General features: G+C 36.5%; 1 protein-coding gene across 2 annotated transcripts in view; it reads left to right on the forward strand.

Moving 5' to 3' along the window:
- The window catches only part of cacna2d4a (calcium channel, voltage-dependent, alpha 2/delta subunit 4a), a 65,170-nt gene that overhangs the window by 4,631 nt on the left and 41,636 nt on the right, over positions 1–18,903 (forward strand). The window contains exons 4-28 of one of the 2 annotated variants that reach the window (XM_077709522.1): positions 106–222; positions 295–354; positions 1,027–1,189; positions 1,256–1,387; positions 1,507–1,567; positions 3,268–3,418; positions 4,140–4,214; positions 6,291–6,380; positions 6,446–6,559; positions 6,626–6,704; positions 8,004–8,137; positions 8,692–8,709; positions 8,935–9,012; positions 9,082–9,162; positions 9,236–9,310; positions 10,126–10,212; positions 10,285–10,356; positions 10,446–10,507; positions 11,175–11,242; positions 11,313–11,358; positions 12,228–12,325; positions 12,403–12,496; positions 13,006–13,098; positions 13,853–13,980; positions 16,240–16,308. In XM_077709522.1, coding sequence (XP_077565648.1) covers positions 106–222; positions 295–354; positions 1,027–1,189; positions 1,256–1,387; positions 1,507–1,567; positions 3,268–3,418; positions 4,140–4,214; positions 6,291–6,380; positions 6,446–6,559; positions 6,626–6,704; positions 8,004–8,137; positions 8,692–8,709; positions 8,935–9,012; positions 9,082–9,162; positions 9,236–9,310; positions 10,126–10,212; positions 10,285–10,356; positions 10,446–10,507; positions 11,175–11,242; positions 11,313–11,358; positions 12,228–12,325; positions 12,403–12,496; positions 13,006–13,098; positions 13,853–13,980; positions 16,240–16,308 — 2,245 coding nt within the window. The remainder of the gene's footprint in view (positions 1–105; positions 223–294; positions 355–1,026; positions 1,190–1,255; positions 1,388–1,506; positions 1,568–3,267; positions 3,419–4,139; positions 4,215–6,290; positions 6,381–6,445; positions 6,560–6,625; positions 6,705–8,003; positions 8,138–8,691; positions 8,710–8,934; positions 9,013–9,081; positions 9,163–9,235; positions 9,311–10,125; positions 10,213–10,284; positions 10,357–10,445; positions 10,508–11,174; positions 11,243–11,312; positions 11,359–12,227; positions 12,326–12,402; positions 12,497–13,005; positions 13,099–13,852; positions 13,981–16,239; positions 16,309–18,903) is intronic. The other variant, XM_077709523.1, reaches the window with a different exon arrangement.

Genomic DNA, 18,903 nt, shown 5'->3' on the forward strand with positions numbered 1-18,903 from the left:
GCCCTATAGCAGGCCTAGCATTCACCATCTGCTACTCGGGCGCATCTTCTCGATCTCTCGTTGTCATTAGCGCTCACATATCTCTTATTAAATGCATGATTCCAGAAATATAAAGACGTGGAGGGCGTGTTGAAGATTGAGGAGGTGGATGGAAATGAGCTGGTGAAGAAGTTTGCGGAGGAGATGGAGAAAATGCTCGGGAGGAAGATGAAATCGGTCAAGGTATGATTGGCTGGATACCTTCGTTTTCTTCACTTTCTCGTCATTTGGTCCTCGTTGTCATTTGAATGGCAGAGGTTAGCGGAAGCAGCTGAGGACGCCGATCTTTACCACGAGTACAATGACACAGTGGAGGTATGGCATAAAGCCAATAACATCCGTGACCGGACATTTGGTCACCGGTCTTTTGGTCGCCGTTGTTTTGGTCACTGGTCAAATGGTGACAGAGAGTTTACTGTTGAAACCAGCTCTCTAAATTATATTCATGAGAGAGAGAGTTTAATATCTAAGAGAGAGAGTTTAATATCTAAGTACTGTTTAATATCCAAGTACTGTTGAAAGCAGTAAATATTTAGATATTAAACTCTTGTGAATATAATTTTGAGAGCTGGTTTCAACAGTACTTAGATATTGAACAGTACTTAGATATTAAACAGTACTTAGATATTAAACAGTACTTAGATATTAAATAGTTCTTAGATATTAAACAGTACTTAGATATTAAACAGTACTCAGATATTATACAATACTTAGATATTTAACAGTACTTAAATATTAAACAGTACTTATATATTAAACAGTACTTAGATATTAAACTTCTCTCCTAGAAATTAAACTTCTCTCTTAGATATTAAACTTCTCTCTTAGATATTAAACTTCTCTCTTAGATATCAAACTCTCTCTCATAAATATAATTTTGAGAGCTGGTTAAACAGTAAACCAAAAGACCGGCGACCAAACGTCCGAGCACCATAACATCGCTTCAACATGGCGCCAGGTGCTACAAAAGTGCTGTCCTTTTGCCAGTTTGAATACTACAACTCCATGCTGATCAACATGGTGGACGAAGATGGCAACCCGCTGCCTTTAGGAGGAGACTTCCCGTTAGAAAAGAACGAACACTTTAGCAAGCTGGCGGTCAACACGCAGCAGAGCAACATCCAAGTGCCCACTAACGTCTACAACAGAGGTATATTCTTCTACGCTGGAGCACACAAATGTGACCAAAAAAAAAACCGCCTGTCAAATGTCACAGATACGGAAATCCTGAATGGGGCGTACATGTCGGAGGCGCTCAATGACGTGTTCGTCGACAACTTCCAGAAGGATCCCACCCTTACCTGGCAGTACTTTGGCAGCTCTTCTGGGTTTTTCAGGCTCTATCCAGGTAAGCAAGAGTGTCAAAATGGCCAGGGGAAAGCACGGCACGTACATTTTGTATAACTAATCATGATTTGGTGTGGGCAAATGTGCTTCCTCGTCAATGAATGCAACGTGTGTCCTCAGGCATCCAGTGGATCCCAGACGAGAATGGGGTCGTCACTTTCGATTGTAGAAACAGGAACTGGTGAGGCTCATTTATTGACTCAAATTACTAGAGCGATGGTGACACTGTACAGTCGTACCTCTATTCACCAAATTCCATAACTTTTTTCATATGTAGAGCAGTACTTTATATCTAAATTCTCTCATTCGTACCATGGTCATCACACAACTGCCAACCCAACCCTTTAATATTGGTCCAAGTGTTCCAATTTTGTATGAAAGATGTGAGAAATACACCAAAATGAAAGAAAATTCTAAGAAGATGATTTATTAATGTCTTAAAATGAATAAAATGGCCAAAAACCCAGTGGATTTGCCATGGGGGAGACGTAAATCCCGTGTTTGTCCGCCATATGGTGGCGAGATCCCGTTCTACCAGGGCCAAAAGCCATCCAGTTTGTAGTACATTTTGGACTTTTATGTGTGCACTGGGTTTGTGTGTGTCTAAATATGTGCCTCGTTGCATTTGTACGGTTTTTAATCGCTTAATAATAATAATAATAATAATAATAATAATAATAATCGGACATAGGCTTTGTCATCATCATAAAAAGGAGCATTTAGCCAAGGTGGACAGATATGTAAGAGAGAATCTTGAAACATGGATAGTGGTTGTGAGACAGCCAATGAGAGCCCAGTAAAGGCTAGTGAATCAATGCATCCGCGAGAATATTTTCTAAATAAAATAACGGATAAGGAAATGCATTTACTTTTTGAGGGATTTCGTAACATGGATCTTTTTCATATCTCGAGTCATTCATTTGCATTAAAAAAAATCGTAAGCTGAACATTTCGTACCTAAAGGCATTCATAAGTAGAGGTATGACTGTATACTTGATTTTTGTCTTACTTCTTCAATGGAACTTGTTTGCTGTAACTGAGGTGGATAGGCTCGGAAGCCATGTCAATATCACTGGCTACTTTAAGCTCGGCCCAACTTGGCGCCCAGACAATATATCTGTCAACTTCTGCCGATAACTGCCCTTATAAATGATTATGATTCCCCATACAAACCTCCCAAAAAACGTACAAACATCGTATGACGCATGTTTACTCGCAGTAACTCGTTTCTTACTAGGTGGCTCCTCCATGGTTGCTTCCACGATATTCACTCTATGTATATCTACACAGGTCATCCTTTATTGATATTGCCGTACGCACCGCTAAAAAAATACATAAGATTGAGGATAATTTTTTCTGGTATACCGTGAGAATAGTAACGAATCGATGACAGTAGCGTCGTTGGCTAACAGCCTACGAGACTATCTGGATTTTAGCCAAAACGGTCTTGTTGAGATCGGTTTTCATAAATATTGGCGATTAAAAAAAAAAAAATCCCCGTACAAAAGTCGGTGTACAGCGTACATGATTTGAAATGGTAAAAAAACGTATAAAATACATATAAAACGTACAAGTTGACAGGTATGAGACAAAGCACAAAATGTAGCTCCATTCTCAGACATTTGAGGCCAAACACTGCCCCGTTGATCCATTAGAGAAATTCAAGTCAAATCCAGGAAAGCGGCCGGCTCCCTCGGACAAAACCGCCAGGAAGTCGGAAGTCAAACAAACAGATTAGGCGTCTGGAGACATGCCTGCGGCATCTGCTCACCAGGGAGAAATCTCATTTATGTCTGCCGGCTTGTCGTTAAGCAGGGGATGGACTTCATTAGCCGTTGGATTTTCCTGCAATATCATATTAACGACCCTGTGTCTTCTCAGGTACATCCAGGCGGCAACGTCCCCGAAGGACGTGGTCATCGTGGTAGACGTGAGCGGCAGCATGAAGGGGCTCCGACTCACCATCGCCAAACACACCATCAACACCATACTGGACACGCTGGGGGAGAACGACTTTGTCAATATCGTCGCTGTAAAGCACCACCGCCGTCAAACACGTTTCTTCGGTGCTCGGACGTTTGGTCGCTGGTCTTTTGGTCGCCGGTCGTTTGGTCGCCGGTCAAATGGTGACAGAGTGTTTACTGTTGAAGCCAGCTCTCAAAATTATATTCATGGGAGAGAGTTTAATATCTAAGAGAGAGAGTTCAATATCTAAAAGAGAAAGTTTAATATCTAACAGAGAGAGTTTAATATCTAAGAGAGAGTTTAATATCTAAGAGAGAGTTTAATATCTAACAAACAGTTTAATATGTAAGAGAGAGAGTTTAATATCTAAGTACTGTCTAATATCTAAGTACTGTTTAATATCTAAGTACTGTTTAATATCTAAATACTAATTAATATCTAAGTACTGTTTAATATCTAAGTACTGTTTAATATTTAAGTACTGTTTAATATCTAAATACTAATTAATAATTAACTTACTGTTTAATATTTAAGTACTGTTTAATATCTAAGTACTGTTTAATATCTAAGTACTATTTAATATCTAAGTACTGTTTAATATCTAAGTACTGTTCAATATCTAAGCACTGTTTAGTATCTAAGTACTGTTTAATATCGAAGTACATTTGACCGGCGACCAAAAAGGAGACAAAAGGCCGGCAACCAAAAGACCAGCGACCAAACGTCCGGTCACGGTTTCTTCAATGGATCGATTGAGCGAGGTCAAGCCTTTTTCTTTGCTTCTCCAGTACAGCGACTATGTTCGATACCTGGAACCGTGCTTCAAGGGAATTTTGGTGCAAGCTGATCTGGATAACAGAGAGGTAAGTGGATACACAGAACTAGAATGGTAATCTGTTTGTTGGGAAGACTTCCTGTCTCTTGGATCAACTTCCTGCTTGGCCCTGATCCTGCATTGTTTTTTTTTGTGTGTGTGTGTGGCTGCAGCTCATCGCGATTTTGTTCCGCTTTTATTGTTATTATTTTGCAAAGCCTGACCACGCGTGTGTGTGTGTGTGTGTGTTTGGATGCATGCCCTACTTTCTAACGCCACAAACCACAACGCAAGAGATCAGGTGAGGTCGAGGGGCTGCTGACGATTTTCAGCGCGTCACCCGGTGGCCCGTGATTGGTTGCACGGCCCCCTACAGATGTTGGCATACTTCCACGTCGACTCCCTCGTGATGAAACGGGGAATTAATTTGAGTTTGATGTGGCTCAACAAGAAGCGCCTGGATAGCCATTATTTGTAAATCTGCTGTATTTTGGGTTTTCTAGTACGTTTAATCCAGATTATCTGTTGTTATCTGTTGTAGTGGACTCGTTGCCACGTTGTAATTAGTCAGTGTGCCAGTGTGCTAATCCCCACCGCGGCCTTTCCCCTCTGACACACAAACACACACGGTGCTCGGTCGTTTGGTCGCCGGTCTTTTGGTCGCCGGTCTTTTGGTCGCCGGTCTTTTGGTCGCCGGTCTTTTGGTCGACGGTCTTTTGGTTGCCGGTCTTATGGTGACAGAGTTTACTGTTGAAACCAGCTCTCAAAATTATATTCATCAGAGAAAGTTTAATATGTAAGAAAGAGAATTTAATATCTAAGTACTGTTTAATATTTAAGTACTGTTTAATATCTAAGCACTGTTTAATATCTAAGTACTATTTAATATCTAAGTACTGTTTAATATCTAAGTACTGTTTAACATCTAAGTACTGTTCAATATTTAAGTACTGTTTAATATCTAAGTACTTTTTAATATCTAAGTACTGTTGAAACCAGCTCTCAAAATGATATTCATGAGAGAGAGTTTAATATCTAAGTACTGTTGAAACCAGCTCTCAAAATAATATTCATGAGAGAGTTCAATATCTAAGTACTGTTTAATATCTAAGTACTGTTTAATATCTAAGTACTGTTGAAACCAGCTCTCAAAATAATATTCATGAGAGAGTTCAATATCTAAGTACTGTTTAATATCTAAGTACTGTTGAAACCAGCTCTCAAAATGATATTCATGAGAGAGTTTAATATCTAAGTACTGTTTAATATCTAAGTACTGTTGAAACCAGCTCTCAAAATAATATTCATGAGAGAGTTCAATATCTAAGTACTGTTTAATATCTAAGTACTGTTTAATATCTAAGTACTGTTGAAACCAGCTCTCAAAATAATATTCATGAGAGAGTTCAATATCTAAGTACTGTTTAATATCTAAGTACTGTTGAAACCAGCTCTCAAAATGATATTCATGAGAGAGTTTAATATCTAAGTACTGTTTAATATCTAAGTACTGTTGAAACCAGCTCTCAAAATAATATTCATGAGAGAGTTCAATATCTAAGTACTGTTTAATATCTAAGTACTGTTTAATATCTAAGTACTGTTGAAACCAGCTCTCAAAATAATATTCATGAGAGAGTTCAATATCTAAGTACTGTTTAATATCTAAGTACTGTTGAAACCAGCTCTCAAAATGATATTCATGAGAGAGAGTTTAATATCTAAGTACTGTTTAATATCTAAGTACTGTTGAAACCAGCTCTCAAAATTATATCATGAGAGAGTTTAATATCTATATGTCTACTGTTTTCAACAGTATTTAGATATTAAACTACTTAGATATTAAACAGGACTTAGATATTAAACAGGACTTAGATATTAAACAGTACTTAGATATTAAACGTTCTCTCTTAGTTATCATACTCTTTCTCTCTCTCTCTCATGAATCTAATTTTGAGAGCTGGTTCCAACAATAAACTCTCTGTCACCATTTGACCAGCGACCAAAAGACCGGCAACCAAACATCCGGTCACGACACACACAGGTCCATTGGCGCTTCATGACTCTAGTCATCGGTTCACATGCTCTCCCCCCGCCCCCCCCCCCCCCCCCATTTCCCTCGCAGCACTTCAAACTCCTGATTGACCAACTGCACGTGAAAGGAGAAGGCAAAGTGAAGAACGCCATGAAAGAATCGTTCAAGATCCTCAACGAGGTGGGCGCACGACACTTTGGCCAAAGTGTTGAAATCGTATTGGGGAGGAAAATGTGTGTGTTCAGGCCGCAGCTGTGGGCCAGGGCAGCCTGTGCAACCAGGCCATCATGCTGATAACAGACGGCGCCATGGAGGACTTCCAAGATGTCTTCCAAGAGTTCAACTGGCCCGAGCGGCGGGTATGAATGACGCCAGCCCCAATCGCCCAAATGTTCTTGTCTCCACGTCACCCGTTCTTACTCCAGGTGCGGGTTTTTACATATCTCATCGGACGGGAGATGACATTTGCAGAAAATGTCAAATGGATCGCCTGCAATAATAAAGGTAAGTCAAATTCCTTCAATTCAACTCATTCACTACATTCTGGCTACTGCGCTCAAGACGACACTCTCCGGAATTGGCCCCCTATTGGGCACTTTGAGGCTGGTACAGCCTGTACGTACAGAATTAAATGGCTTTAATTACTTTCAACAAGGGCGCCGCCAAACCAGAAGTTTGTGAGTTGCGTGATCAAGTGCACTTTGCTCCATTTCCCGTTTATTCATTGGCCCTCTGCCGTCATTATGGCGCCTTCAATGAAGGCCAAAGAGTTCAAAAACCTTAAAATGCCCCCAAATCAACAGGAAACCAACTGGAAGATCACGAAGAACTGACAAACGAACAAAAACATCCCATAAAAACGGTGCTCGGACGTTTGGTCACCGGTCTTTTGGTCGCCGGTTTTTGGTCTCCGGTCTTTTGGTCACGGGTCTTTTGGTCGCCGGTCTTTTGGTCGCCGGTCTTTTGGTCGCCGGTCTTTTGGTTGCTGGTCTTTGGGTTGCCAGTCAAATGGTGACAGAGAGTTTACTGTTGAAACCAGCTCTCAAAATTATATTCAGAAGCGAGAGAGTTTAATATCTAAGTACTGTTTAAGATCTAATTACTTTTTAATATCTAATTACCTTTTAATATCCAATTACTTTTTAATATCTAATTACTTTTTAATATCTAATTATTTTTTAATATCCAATTACTTTTTAATATCTAATTACTTTTTAATATCCAATTACTTTTTAATATCTAATTACTTTTTAATATCTAATTACTTTTTAATATCTTAGTACTGAATAATATCTAAGTACTGTTTAATATCTAAGTACATTTGCCCGCCGACCAAATGGGACCAAAAGACCGGTGACCAAAAGACCGGCGACCAAACGTCCGGCGACCAAACATCCGGCGACAAAACGTCCGGTCACCCAGAAAGACCCTCGAAATCAATAGGAAAGGGTCCAAAATTTATCAGAAGTGGCCTGTAAGAACGCTAAAATGGATGTCAAATAAACACATGGTGGTCAGCAAAACGTAGTTCCTCTTGCTTAACACAGTTAAGACAACAGCCACAACAACAATTGAATTTAGGTTTATCCCTCACTTGCGGCAGTGCTTGAAAAAAATACCTCTAAGCAACCACCTCCTCCGCAGGTATCATCCCATTGACGTCATTATCTTTCATAATAAGCTAAGAACAGCTCAGCCTTTTGGGGATTACATTGTTCTGATTTCTGATTAGTACATTGAGCTGGTCTTGCATGGTACCGAAAGCAAAATGTGAATCTGGGTGAATTTTGCTTGTGTTCGCAGGTTATTACACGCACATTTCTACGCTGGCCGACGTCCAAGAAAATGTGATGGAGTACCTGCACGTTCTCAGTCGGCCCATGGTCATCAACCACGATCACGATATCATCTGGACAGAGGCCTACATGGATAGTGTGGTAGGTGTTGGCCATTTTGGAAGGGATCCTAGTTTGTTTACCATCTGAAGTGTCAGATTTAACTCACTCAATAAAGAAATTAGACTGGGCTTAACAACCAGAATGTGAAATACTGTATTTCCTTGCATATAAGCTGTATTTGTAACAAAAAAAGATGACTGAATCAAGGGTACAGCTTATATGCACAAGACTTGCTATACTCTTTTTCACCAGTAGATGTTGGCAATTTAACATTTACTATTTTTTGGTTATTTTCTGTTTTGCAGTAAGAAAACAACCATTACTGGATGAATTACTAACTTCCTTATGATATTGAACCTAATAATGTGCTTTTGACTCATAGAGTATCTCAGAAATACCACATACAATGATTTTTCTTAAGATTTTACCTACAAAATAGCCCATTTGTACTTTTTATTAAAACCATGAATATGGGGGTAAAAAATCGGAATCGATGGGTGCCTTATACATGAGAAATTGTCAAATTCAAGGATTTTAAGCCAATTTTAAGGGTTCTAATGAGATTTTCCTCATTTTTCCTCCTTTTCAACCAGTTACCTACAACTAAAGAGGTAATAAGTTTAGCCATAAAATAGCCTTCTAGCTTAACATAGCTTTTGCTTTCAGTTATGAGCAACTGCCCATAGATTTAAGTCTTCCCTGAACATGTTTTAGTAATTAGTAGCAAAAAAATAACACTGGCCGCCATAGATCTTAGGACAAATAGATTAGACATTCCTTGAGTTTTTGAGTATTTGGTGTTTGTGATGTAAATTTCCTAATTTAAATGTTCCCAGTTGTTTAACAGCCAAGCGCAGAGTTTGCTTTTGATGACGTCAGTTGCAATGCCCGTATTTAGCAAGAAAAAGGAGACGGTAAGAAGGACCATCATTCTTACGTTTCATCAAATGATACACACGACCGTGACCATTTTGTTTTCTTAGCTGTCTCATGGAATTTTGCTGGGGGTTGTCGGAACTGACGTAGCCCTGAAGGAGCTGATGAGATTGGCACAGAGATACAAGGTGAAACTTTTTTTCCTTTTTTTCACTATTTGCAATGAATTGATTTGATCTTTTTCTAATTGTGTCCCTTTAGCTGGGCATCCACGGTTATGCCTACCTGATCACCAACAATGGCTACATCCTTTCTCATCCTGACCTCCGACCTCTGGTAAACAATGATCTAAGGAACACCAAAACCGGTGCTCGGACGTTTGGTCGCCGGTCTTCTGGTCGACGGTCTTTTGGTCGACGGTCTTTTGGTCCCTTTTGGTGCCAGTTAAGTGGTAACAGAGAGTTTACTGTTGAAACCAGCTCTCAAAATTATATGAATAAGAGAGTGTTTAATATCTAAGAGAGAGTTTAATATCTAAGAGAGAGAGTTTAATATATAAGAGAGAGTTTAATATCTAAGAGAGAGAGTTTAATATCAAAGTACTGTTTAATATCTAAGTACTGTTTAATATCCAAGTACTGTTTAATATCCAAGTACTGTTTAATATCTAAGTACTGTTTAATATATAAGTACTGTTTAATATCTAAGTACTGTTTAATATCTAAGTACTGTTTAATATCTAAGTACTGTTTAATATCTAAGTACTGTTTAATATCTAAGTACTGTTTAATATCTAAGTACTTTTTAATGTCTAAGTACTGTTTAATGTCTAAGTACTGTTTAATATCAAAGTACTGTTTAATATCTAAGTACTGTTTAATATCTAAGTACTGTTGAAACCAGCTCCAAAATTATGTTCATGAAAGAGTTTAATATCTAAGAAAGAGAGTTTAATATCTAAAAGAGAGAGTTTAATATCTAAGTACTGTTTAATACCTAAGGACATTTGACCGGCAATCAAAAGGGACGAAAGGACTGGCAAACAAAAGACTGGGAACCAAAAGACCGGTCCCAAAAGACCGGTGACCAAACGTCCGGTCACGCCAAAACCTCATCTCATCGTAAATGTCAACAATACTTTTGCGTGTCAGTACATAGAAGGGAAAAAACTGAAACCTAAACCCAACTACAACAGTGTGGACTTAGCTGAGGTGGAATGGGAAGATGCCGAGGAGATGGTGAGCGGCGCGCTTTAGAATATCATTGAAACTCGTCTTGTTTGATGAATTACCGCAATTGACATATTTCAGCTCAGGACAGCTATGGTCAAAGGAGAAACTGGAACTTTGTCGTTAGATGTGAGGACTTCCGTGGATAAAGGAGTCAGTAAAAAAACAAACAACACATCATAACAACTCTAACAACTTTGCCACTAGGTTGAGTCATATCACTTGTTTTTTTACCCTAACAGAAACGGGTGATGTTCCTAAGGAATAATTACTTCTACACCAGCATCAACGAGACGCCTTTCAGGTAGGATCAAATTCAGTACAGTGGTACCTCAACATATGACTGCCCCGACATACAAGCAATTTGAGATGCGAGTAAAGTTCCGGGCAAATATTTATTTTGAGATACGAGACACATTTTGATATATCTTCGAGCACTGGGCGGAGCATTGCATTTTTTCTATGTTTTTTTTTCCTCGTCACTAAAACAAAAAGAGTACTACTTCCAAGGCAAGTGGTCGTGCATTATCATATTGTGAGGACATTTGTGTGCATCAATTTTCAGAATATTTTGAAATATTTTAACAAAATTAGAATTAAGTTTAGTGTAAAATTAGATTAAACTTATTTTTGAGATTCTCTGTCTACCCCCCTCTGTCCCTCTCTCTCTAGCTTCCACAAAATCCGTCTAATTTTAATATTATTAAACACATTTTAGTACTATTAAACCACTAGTTATTTGTTACTTTGTTGAAGAATTAGAACAAAAACAACATTTCCAGTCCAATATCTTGTTTTTGGTGCTTTTTTTCAAAGGGTTGGAACAAATTAATTCATTTTGAGTTCATTTCTAGGTGAAACGTTCGTTTGAGTTTCAAATAAATTGACATACAAGCTCAGTCCCACTGTATTCCCATTGTAATGTCAAATTTCTTTCAGTAATTTAGCATCTGTCATTTTCTGTCTGTCAGTCTTGGTATCGTGCTGACAAAGGGATACGGGGAGTATATACTCATTGGAAACGTGTCTGTTGAAGAAGGTATGGCAAGTTTTCGGAAATTTCCGTCTGGTGTTTTGCAATTTCTTTCTAAAAGTTGCATTGTTCTCAGGTCTTCATGACTTGCTGGCTCCTGATTTGACCATAGCCAGTGAATGGTAAGTCCGTTTAAGTGTTTTATTTTAAAACCTATTGACGGAGATGGTGATCGAACGTTTGGTCGCTGGACGTTTGGTCGCCGGACGTTTGGTCGCCGGTCTTTTGGTTCATTTTGGTCGCCGGTCAAATGGTGACAGAGAGTTTACTGTGGAACCCACCTCTCAAAATTATATTCATGAGAGAGAGTTTAGTATCTAAGAGAGTGAGTTTAATATCAGAGAGAGACAGTTTAATATCAAGGAGAGAGAGTTTAATATCTAAGAGAGAGAGTTCAATATCTAAGAGAGAGAGTTTAATATCAGAGAGTGACGCATGCGCAAATCTAAGAGAGAGAGTTTAATATCAGAGAGAGTCGCATGCGCAATATCTAAGAGAGAGAGTTTATTATCTAAGAGAGAGAGTTTAATATCTAAGAGAGTTTAATATTTAAGAAAGAGAGTTTAATATCTAAGAGAAAGTGTTTAATATCAGAGAGAGAGAGAATTTGGTATCTAAGAGAGAGTTTAATATCTAAGAGAGAGAGAGTTTAATATCTAAGAGAGAGTTTAATATGTAAGAGAGAGTTTAATATCTAAGAGAGAGAGTTTAATATCTAAGAGAGAGTTTAATATCGAAGAGAGAGTTTAATATCTCAGAGAGAGAGTTTAATATCTAAGCACTGTTTAATATCTAAGTACTGTTTAATATCCAAGTACTGTTTAATATCCAAGTACATTTGACTGGCAACCAAAACACAGGCGACCAAAAAAACGGCGACCAAATGTCTGGTCACGACAGAGATAGACATCCCATTCATATGAGCTGTCGAATGGATGAGACGTCTATCGCTGCCAATGGCAGCCAATCAAGGGCATCGGCTATCCTCCAGGACTTACTGCGAGACGGACATTGACCCAGCGCATCGTAAACTGAGCCAGCTGCAGGCCGTGGTCAGATACCTGACGGGGAAAGAACCGGATTTGGAGTGTAAGTTTGTCTCTTTGAACGTCAGTGGCATTGTGGGAAGAAAAAAAAAGTCAAACGGCTTCCTGGTTTGGTCGCAGGTGACCCACAGCTCATGCAGCAAATTTTATTTGACGCAGTAGTGACAGCGCCAATGGAGGCCTACTGGACCGCCCTCATGCTCAACCCATCTGGGTAAATGATCACCTAATGCAGACATGGGCAAAATACGGCCCGCGGGCCACATACGGCCTGTTAGGCTTTTTAATCCGGCCCACCGACAATGTCCAAACAATTTATTTTTTCTCCACAAGATGGCGCCATTACGCGGAAGCCAGTGGGAGTAGTTCTGTCCACTCTTATTTGTTTTTCGTTTTTTTCAGCCCCTCTATCTTTTTTTAAGTTACATTTTAATATTTCTTAATACATTCCTTTTGAATTTACTTTATACTTTATAATTTTTACTTGAATGATGAGTGATGAGTACCTTAATACTTTAGTCCTTTTTTCTGTTTATGTTTCATATGTACTGTTAACGGATGCACTTTTTATATATATCGTATCTTGTGCTGACCCGGCCCATCTGTCTAATTTCTAAAGTCAATGTGGCCTCGGAGCCAAAAAGTTTGCCCACGCCTGACCTAATGTAACATCTTTTTTTTTATTCAAAAAGAACTGCCGTTTACCTTGGTTTTATTTCGTAGCATGGACGACGGCATCGAAACTGCTTTCCTGGGCACACTTTCTGGCCTAATGAGGTTTCAGCGTTACACTGGCATCGAAAAACGAGTTGGCACGTGAGTCCATTTTCATCCACTCGTCACCAACAACATTCAGCAACATTTTAAGTAGCTGCAATGTACGCCTTTCTGGCAAAAATCTACTAGTACTACTAGGACTCAGCACTGAAGGAAGAAAAATGGAGTTATAATAGCTTAGAGATTTGTCCATTACCGCGGCCATGTCTGGTTTTCAATTGAAATTGTTCAAATTGAAGTTGATTCACTGCAATATGTTGTATTATAATTGATGTTTAAGGCCTATACAAGTATATTGAAGGTTTATATAAATGCATTTGTATGCTTAAGGCTTGTATAAGTAACCAGCATTGGTTTGTACTGAAAAAAACATTTCATAAAATGGAGAGAATACATACAGTACTGTATACATTCATTAGAGAGATGGAGTGAGAGATTTACAAGAAACTGGCCGAAAGAAGCTATTTAATGACGATTGCACAGTTTTCTTCTTTTTTTATCATAAATGATGCAGTAGCACTGTATGGCATGATTCAATTGATTTGCAACCTTTGTGCAACGTTCAATATTTAGGTCCTGCTGTTCCATATTTCTGTTTTCACAAAGAATAAAAAATCGAACTTACGAACATTTTTCAACATAAACGCAGTTTGCAGAAATGTTCGTATGTGCCGTTTGTTCGTAAGTTGAAAGTTCGTAAGGAGGGGAGCGTTTGTATACATGTATGCTCGGGAGCGTCCAATAGTCGGAAAATTACAACAAGCGTTAAGATTTGTTTTCCTTTTTCTGGAAGGTCCTTCCTGACAGCCACTGATAAGGAAAATATATTCACCCTGGACCAGTTCCCTCTGTGGTTCCGGAGGGCGGCCGAGTACCCGGCCAGTCAGTTCTTATACTACGTCCCCCGACAGGACACCAGAGGTAAATATTTTCGAATCCTCATCACGCTCCAAAATCCATGACCGTGTTCAGGGACTATAAGGCGGACTGTAGCGCCACCTTGAGGCAGAGGAGGCGGATCGGCAAGCGGAGGAGGGGGAGGAGGAGGGTAGAGGAAAACTGTTACTTGGCATGCAGCCACTTGAATGTCCTTTGCCGCTCCAAAGCATTAATTTATGGGTTTTTTTTACCTTGATTTCAGCTTAATTCTCCATTTTTTTATTTTTATGAAAATGGAATTAGTAGTCCTTATTGTTATTATTATTATTATTATTATTATTATTATTATTATTATTATTATTATTATTATTATTATTATTATTATTATTATTATTATTATTATTATTATTATTATTATTATTATTATTATTATTATTATTATTATTATTATTATTATTATTATTATTATTATTATTATTATTATTATTATTATTATTATTATTATTATTATTATTATTATTATTATTATTATTATTATTATTATTATTATTATTATTATTATTATTATTATTATTATTATTATTATTATTATTATTATTATTATTATTATTATTATTATTATTATTATTATTATTATTATTATTATTATTATTATTATTATTATTATTATTATTATTATTATTATTATTATTATTATTATTATTATTATTATTATTATTATTATTATTATTATTATTATTATTATTATTATTATTATTATTATTATTATTATTATTATTATTATTATTATTATTATTATTATTATTATTATTATTATTATTATTATTATTATTATTATTATTATTATTATTATTATTATTATTATTATTATTGGATTCATTAGCGCTCATTCATTCTACCAAATGAGTTGCATTTATTTGTGGTATTTCTCTCAAAGTGAGTGTCATTCTTGACTCATATTATCGTTACCGGACGTTTGGTTGCCGGTCTTTTGGTACCTTTTGGTCAAATGGTGACAGAGAGTTTACTGTTGAAGCCAGCTCTCAAAATTATATTCATTAGAGAGAGTTGAATATCTAAGAGAGAGAGAGAGAGTTTTATATCTAAGTACTGTTTAACATCAAAGTACTGTTTAATATCTAAGTACTGTTTAATATCTAAGTACTGTTTAATATCTAAGTAGTGTTTAATATCTAAGTACTGTTAAATATCTAAGTACTGCCTAACATCTAAGTACTGTTTAATATCTAAGTACTGTTTAATATCTAAGTACTGTTGAAACCAGCTCTAAAAATTATATTCATGAGAGAGTTTAATATCTAAATATCTACTTTATTCAACAGTACTTAGATATTAAATAGAGATGTCCCAGATCCGATGTTGTGGTCAGAAATAAAGCCCGATCATGCCATTTTTAGAGGCTCGGAATCCAGTAAAAGTAGATTGAGTTTGTAAAATGTATCTATTTTCAAGTATTAACTCGTGAGCTGTCATTGGTGACCATAGACGGACAATCCATCCTGAATGGGAGATCTGGCAATTATCGTCTTTGCAGAATGAAGGGAAAATATCCCACGACAATATAAAAGTAAAGAAATTTGTCCTCAAGATGGCTGAATTTATCACATGAATTCAAATAATTCAGTGCTATATGGCGAAAATGCATATATACTACATTTTATAGCTATTTTTTACTAGTGAAACAACTGGTCGAACAAAAAAAATCATAAAAGTCAAGTAAATCCTAATCAAAAAAGCTCAATTCATCACATTTTACTTTTTTTCTTGGGGTGGGGGGGGGGGGGGGGTATAATTTATGAGAACCAAAGATTAATCTAATCTGATCACAACGTTATTTTTGGCTGTACAAGTGGTTTATTGATTTTTTTTCTCCAATAACGCTCTGATATAAATTCAATGTTGGCTAACTTTGTTCAAATTAGAGGGAAAAGCCATTTGCTTGGGTTTTTTTTCCCCTTCCTTAATACATTTCCAAGGTATCGGGTCAGGACTCGGTATAGGCAGATCCACAAAAGCAGGTGCAAAGATGATATCGGGACATCCCTAATAATGCAGGTTGTCACATATAAGAAGTAAAGTGAATTTAAAAAACCTTTCTGGAATGCATGCCTGCATTGGATTGGATTGGATAACTTAATTTGGGGAATTTCCTGTGCAATTTGCTCCATATTAGACACCCCCGATCTAGGTGGGACCTTCTCAAGTCTTGGAATTTAGCGATGTGTGTTTAGTCAATTTTGGCATTGTGTGCTCACTTAAAATATGCTGTTTATTTCACAGCTGGAAGGATTGTAATTGCAACAACTGCCATCACTGTGACGGTGGGCAAGAAGACCGCCATTGCTGGAGGTAGGACGCTAATATCTTTCATTATTGTTATTATTATTATTATTGGATCCATTAGCGCTCATTCATTCTACCAAATGAGTTGCATTTATTTGTGGTATTTCTCTCAAAGTGAGATAGAGATAGTGTTATTCTTGAATTATATTACCGTTAGCGGACATTTGGTCGCCGGGCTTTTGATCCCTTCTGGTCGCCTTTAGGTTACTGTTGAAATCAGCTCTCAAAATTATATTCATTAGAGAGTTTAATATCTAAGAGTGACAGTTTAATATCTTAGAGAGAGAGGTTAATATCTAAGTACTGTTTATACCTAAGTACTGTTTAATATCAAAGTACTGTTTAATATCAAAGTACTGTTTAATATCTTAGTACTGTTTAATATCTAAGTACTGTTTAATATCGAAGTACTGTTTAATATCTAAGTACTGTTGAAACCAGCTCTCAAAATTATATTCATGAGAGAGTTTAATATCTAAATATCTACTGTTTTCAACAGTACTTAGATAATAAACAGTATTTAGATATTAAACCGTACTTAGATATTAAACAGTACTTAGAAATTAAACAGTACTTAGATATTAAACAGTACTTAGATATTAAACAGTACTTCAATATTAAACAGTACTTAGATATTAAACAGTACTTAGGTATACACAGTACTTAGATATTAAACAGTACTTAGATATTAAACAGTACTTAGATATTAAACAGTACTTAGATATTAAACAGTACTTAGATATTAAACAGTACTTAGATATTAAACAGTAGTTAGATATTAAACAGTACTTAGGTATACACAGTACTTAGATATTAAACAGTACTTAGATATTAAACAGTACTTAGATATTAAACAGTACTTAGATATTAAACAGTACTTAGATATTAAACAGTACGTAGATATTAAACAGTACGTAGATATTAAACAGTACTTAGATATTAAACAGTACTTAGATATTAAACAGTACTTAGATATTAAACAGTACTTAGATATTAAACATTACTTAGATATTAAACTCTCGCTCTTAGATATTAAACTCTCGCTCTTAGATATTAAACTCCGGCGACCAAATGTCCGAGCACCCAAATTACACATTTTGGTAGAAGTCGAGAGGAAAATTATTCAAGATGAAGATGAACTCATTGGTTTTCCATGGCAATTGATGTCCAATCCTTTTAGACTGGGAGAGTCAATGGTATTAAAAAAAAAAAGATCATTTACTCGTCAGCGAGAAACGAGCACAATGAAGGTTGGCCATTTGATGATGTATGGAAGGAGGCCAGATGAAAAGCAAGGTGAAAACACTCCAAATGATGAGAAAAGATGTGTCAGGAAGATAAATGGACACTGATAAGCACAAGAGGAGGAGATGAGAAGGACAGAGTTGATGAGAAAAGATGAAAAAAAAGCCTGGGAAGGGATTGAGGCGGAAAGAACTAGATCAGGGCTTCTCAAACCGACTTTACTTGGCGGCACACATTCATGCCAACTCGATCTAATCTGGGTCAAACCTGTTTATTTTGCCCCAAAAAGTGAATTTACTTGTATCGTTGTCGATTGTAGGTATTGAGTCAATTTTCTGACTTCCTGTAAAGTTGGGATCACTTACAATTGATTTTGAGGGGGTTTCTTGGTTGTTGTTTTTTGGTGCCTGCTGATTTTTTTTGGCTATTCCCAGTTCAGTTTTGGGGCATTTTAAGGTTCCTTGTGAACTCAGGGCATGCCATTGATAGGGCTGTTTTGAATAAATAGGAAATGGAGCAAAGTGAAAAAAAATGAAGGCCTTTATAATGAGCCACAAGTATGAATGAGCTACAAACGAATAGCGATTCCTTCCCTGCTTTGACTTTGTTTGTCTTTGTGTACTCCATTTGGTTTCACACACTGCTGGGAATGGCTTTTGGCTACTTCAACAAACCATGCTGTTTAATATCTAAATACTGTTGAAACCAGCTTTCAAAATTATATTCATGAGAGAGTTTAATATCTTGGTACTGTTTAATATCTAAGTACTGTTTAATATCTAAGTACTGTTTAATATCTAAGTACTGTTTAATATCTAAGTACTGTTTAATATATAAGTACTGTTTAATATCTAAGTACTGTTTAATATCTAAGTACTGTTTAATATCTAAGTCCTGTTTAATATCTAAGTACTGTTTAATATCTAAGTACTGTTTATTATCTAAGTACTGTTTATTATCTAAGTACTGTTTATTATCTATCTAAGTACTATTGAAACCAGCTCTCAAAATTATATTAATGAGAGAGTTTAATATCTAAGTACTGTTTAATATTTAAGTACTGTTTAATATCTAAGTACTGTTTAATATCTAAGTACGGTTTAATATCAAAGTACTGTTTAATATCTAAGTACTGTTTAATATCCAAGTACTGTTTAATAAGTACTGTCAAAATCATATTCATGAGAAAGAGTTATCTATATCTAAATATCTACTGTTTTCAACAGTTCTTAGATATTAAAAAGTACTTAGGTATTAAACTCTCTCTTAGATATTAAACTTTCTCTCATGAATATAATTTTTAGAGCTGGTTTCAACCGTACTTAGATATTAAACTTCTCTCTCAGGAAAAAAACT

Source organism: Stigmatopora nigra, chromosome 23 (assembly GCF_051989575.1).
Source record: "Stigmatopora nigra isolate UIUO_SnigA chromosome 23, RoL_Snig_1.1, whole genome shotgun sequence".
Classification (NCBI taxonomy): Eukaryota; Metazoa; Chordata; class Actinopteri; order Syngnathiformes; family Syngnathidae; genus Stigmatopora; species Stigmatopora nigra.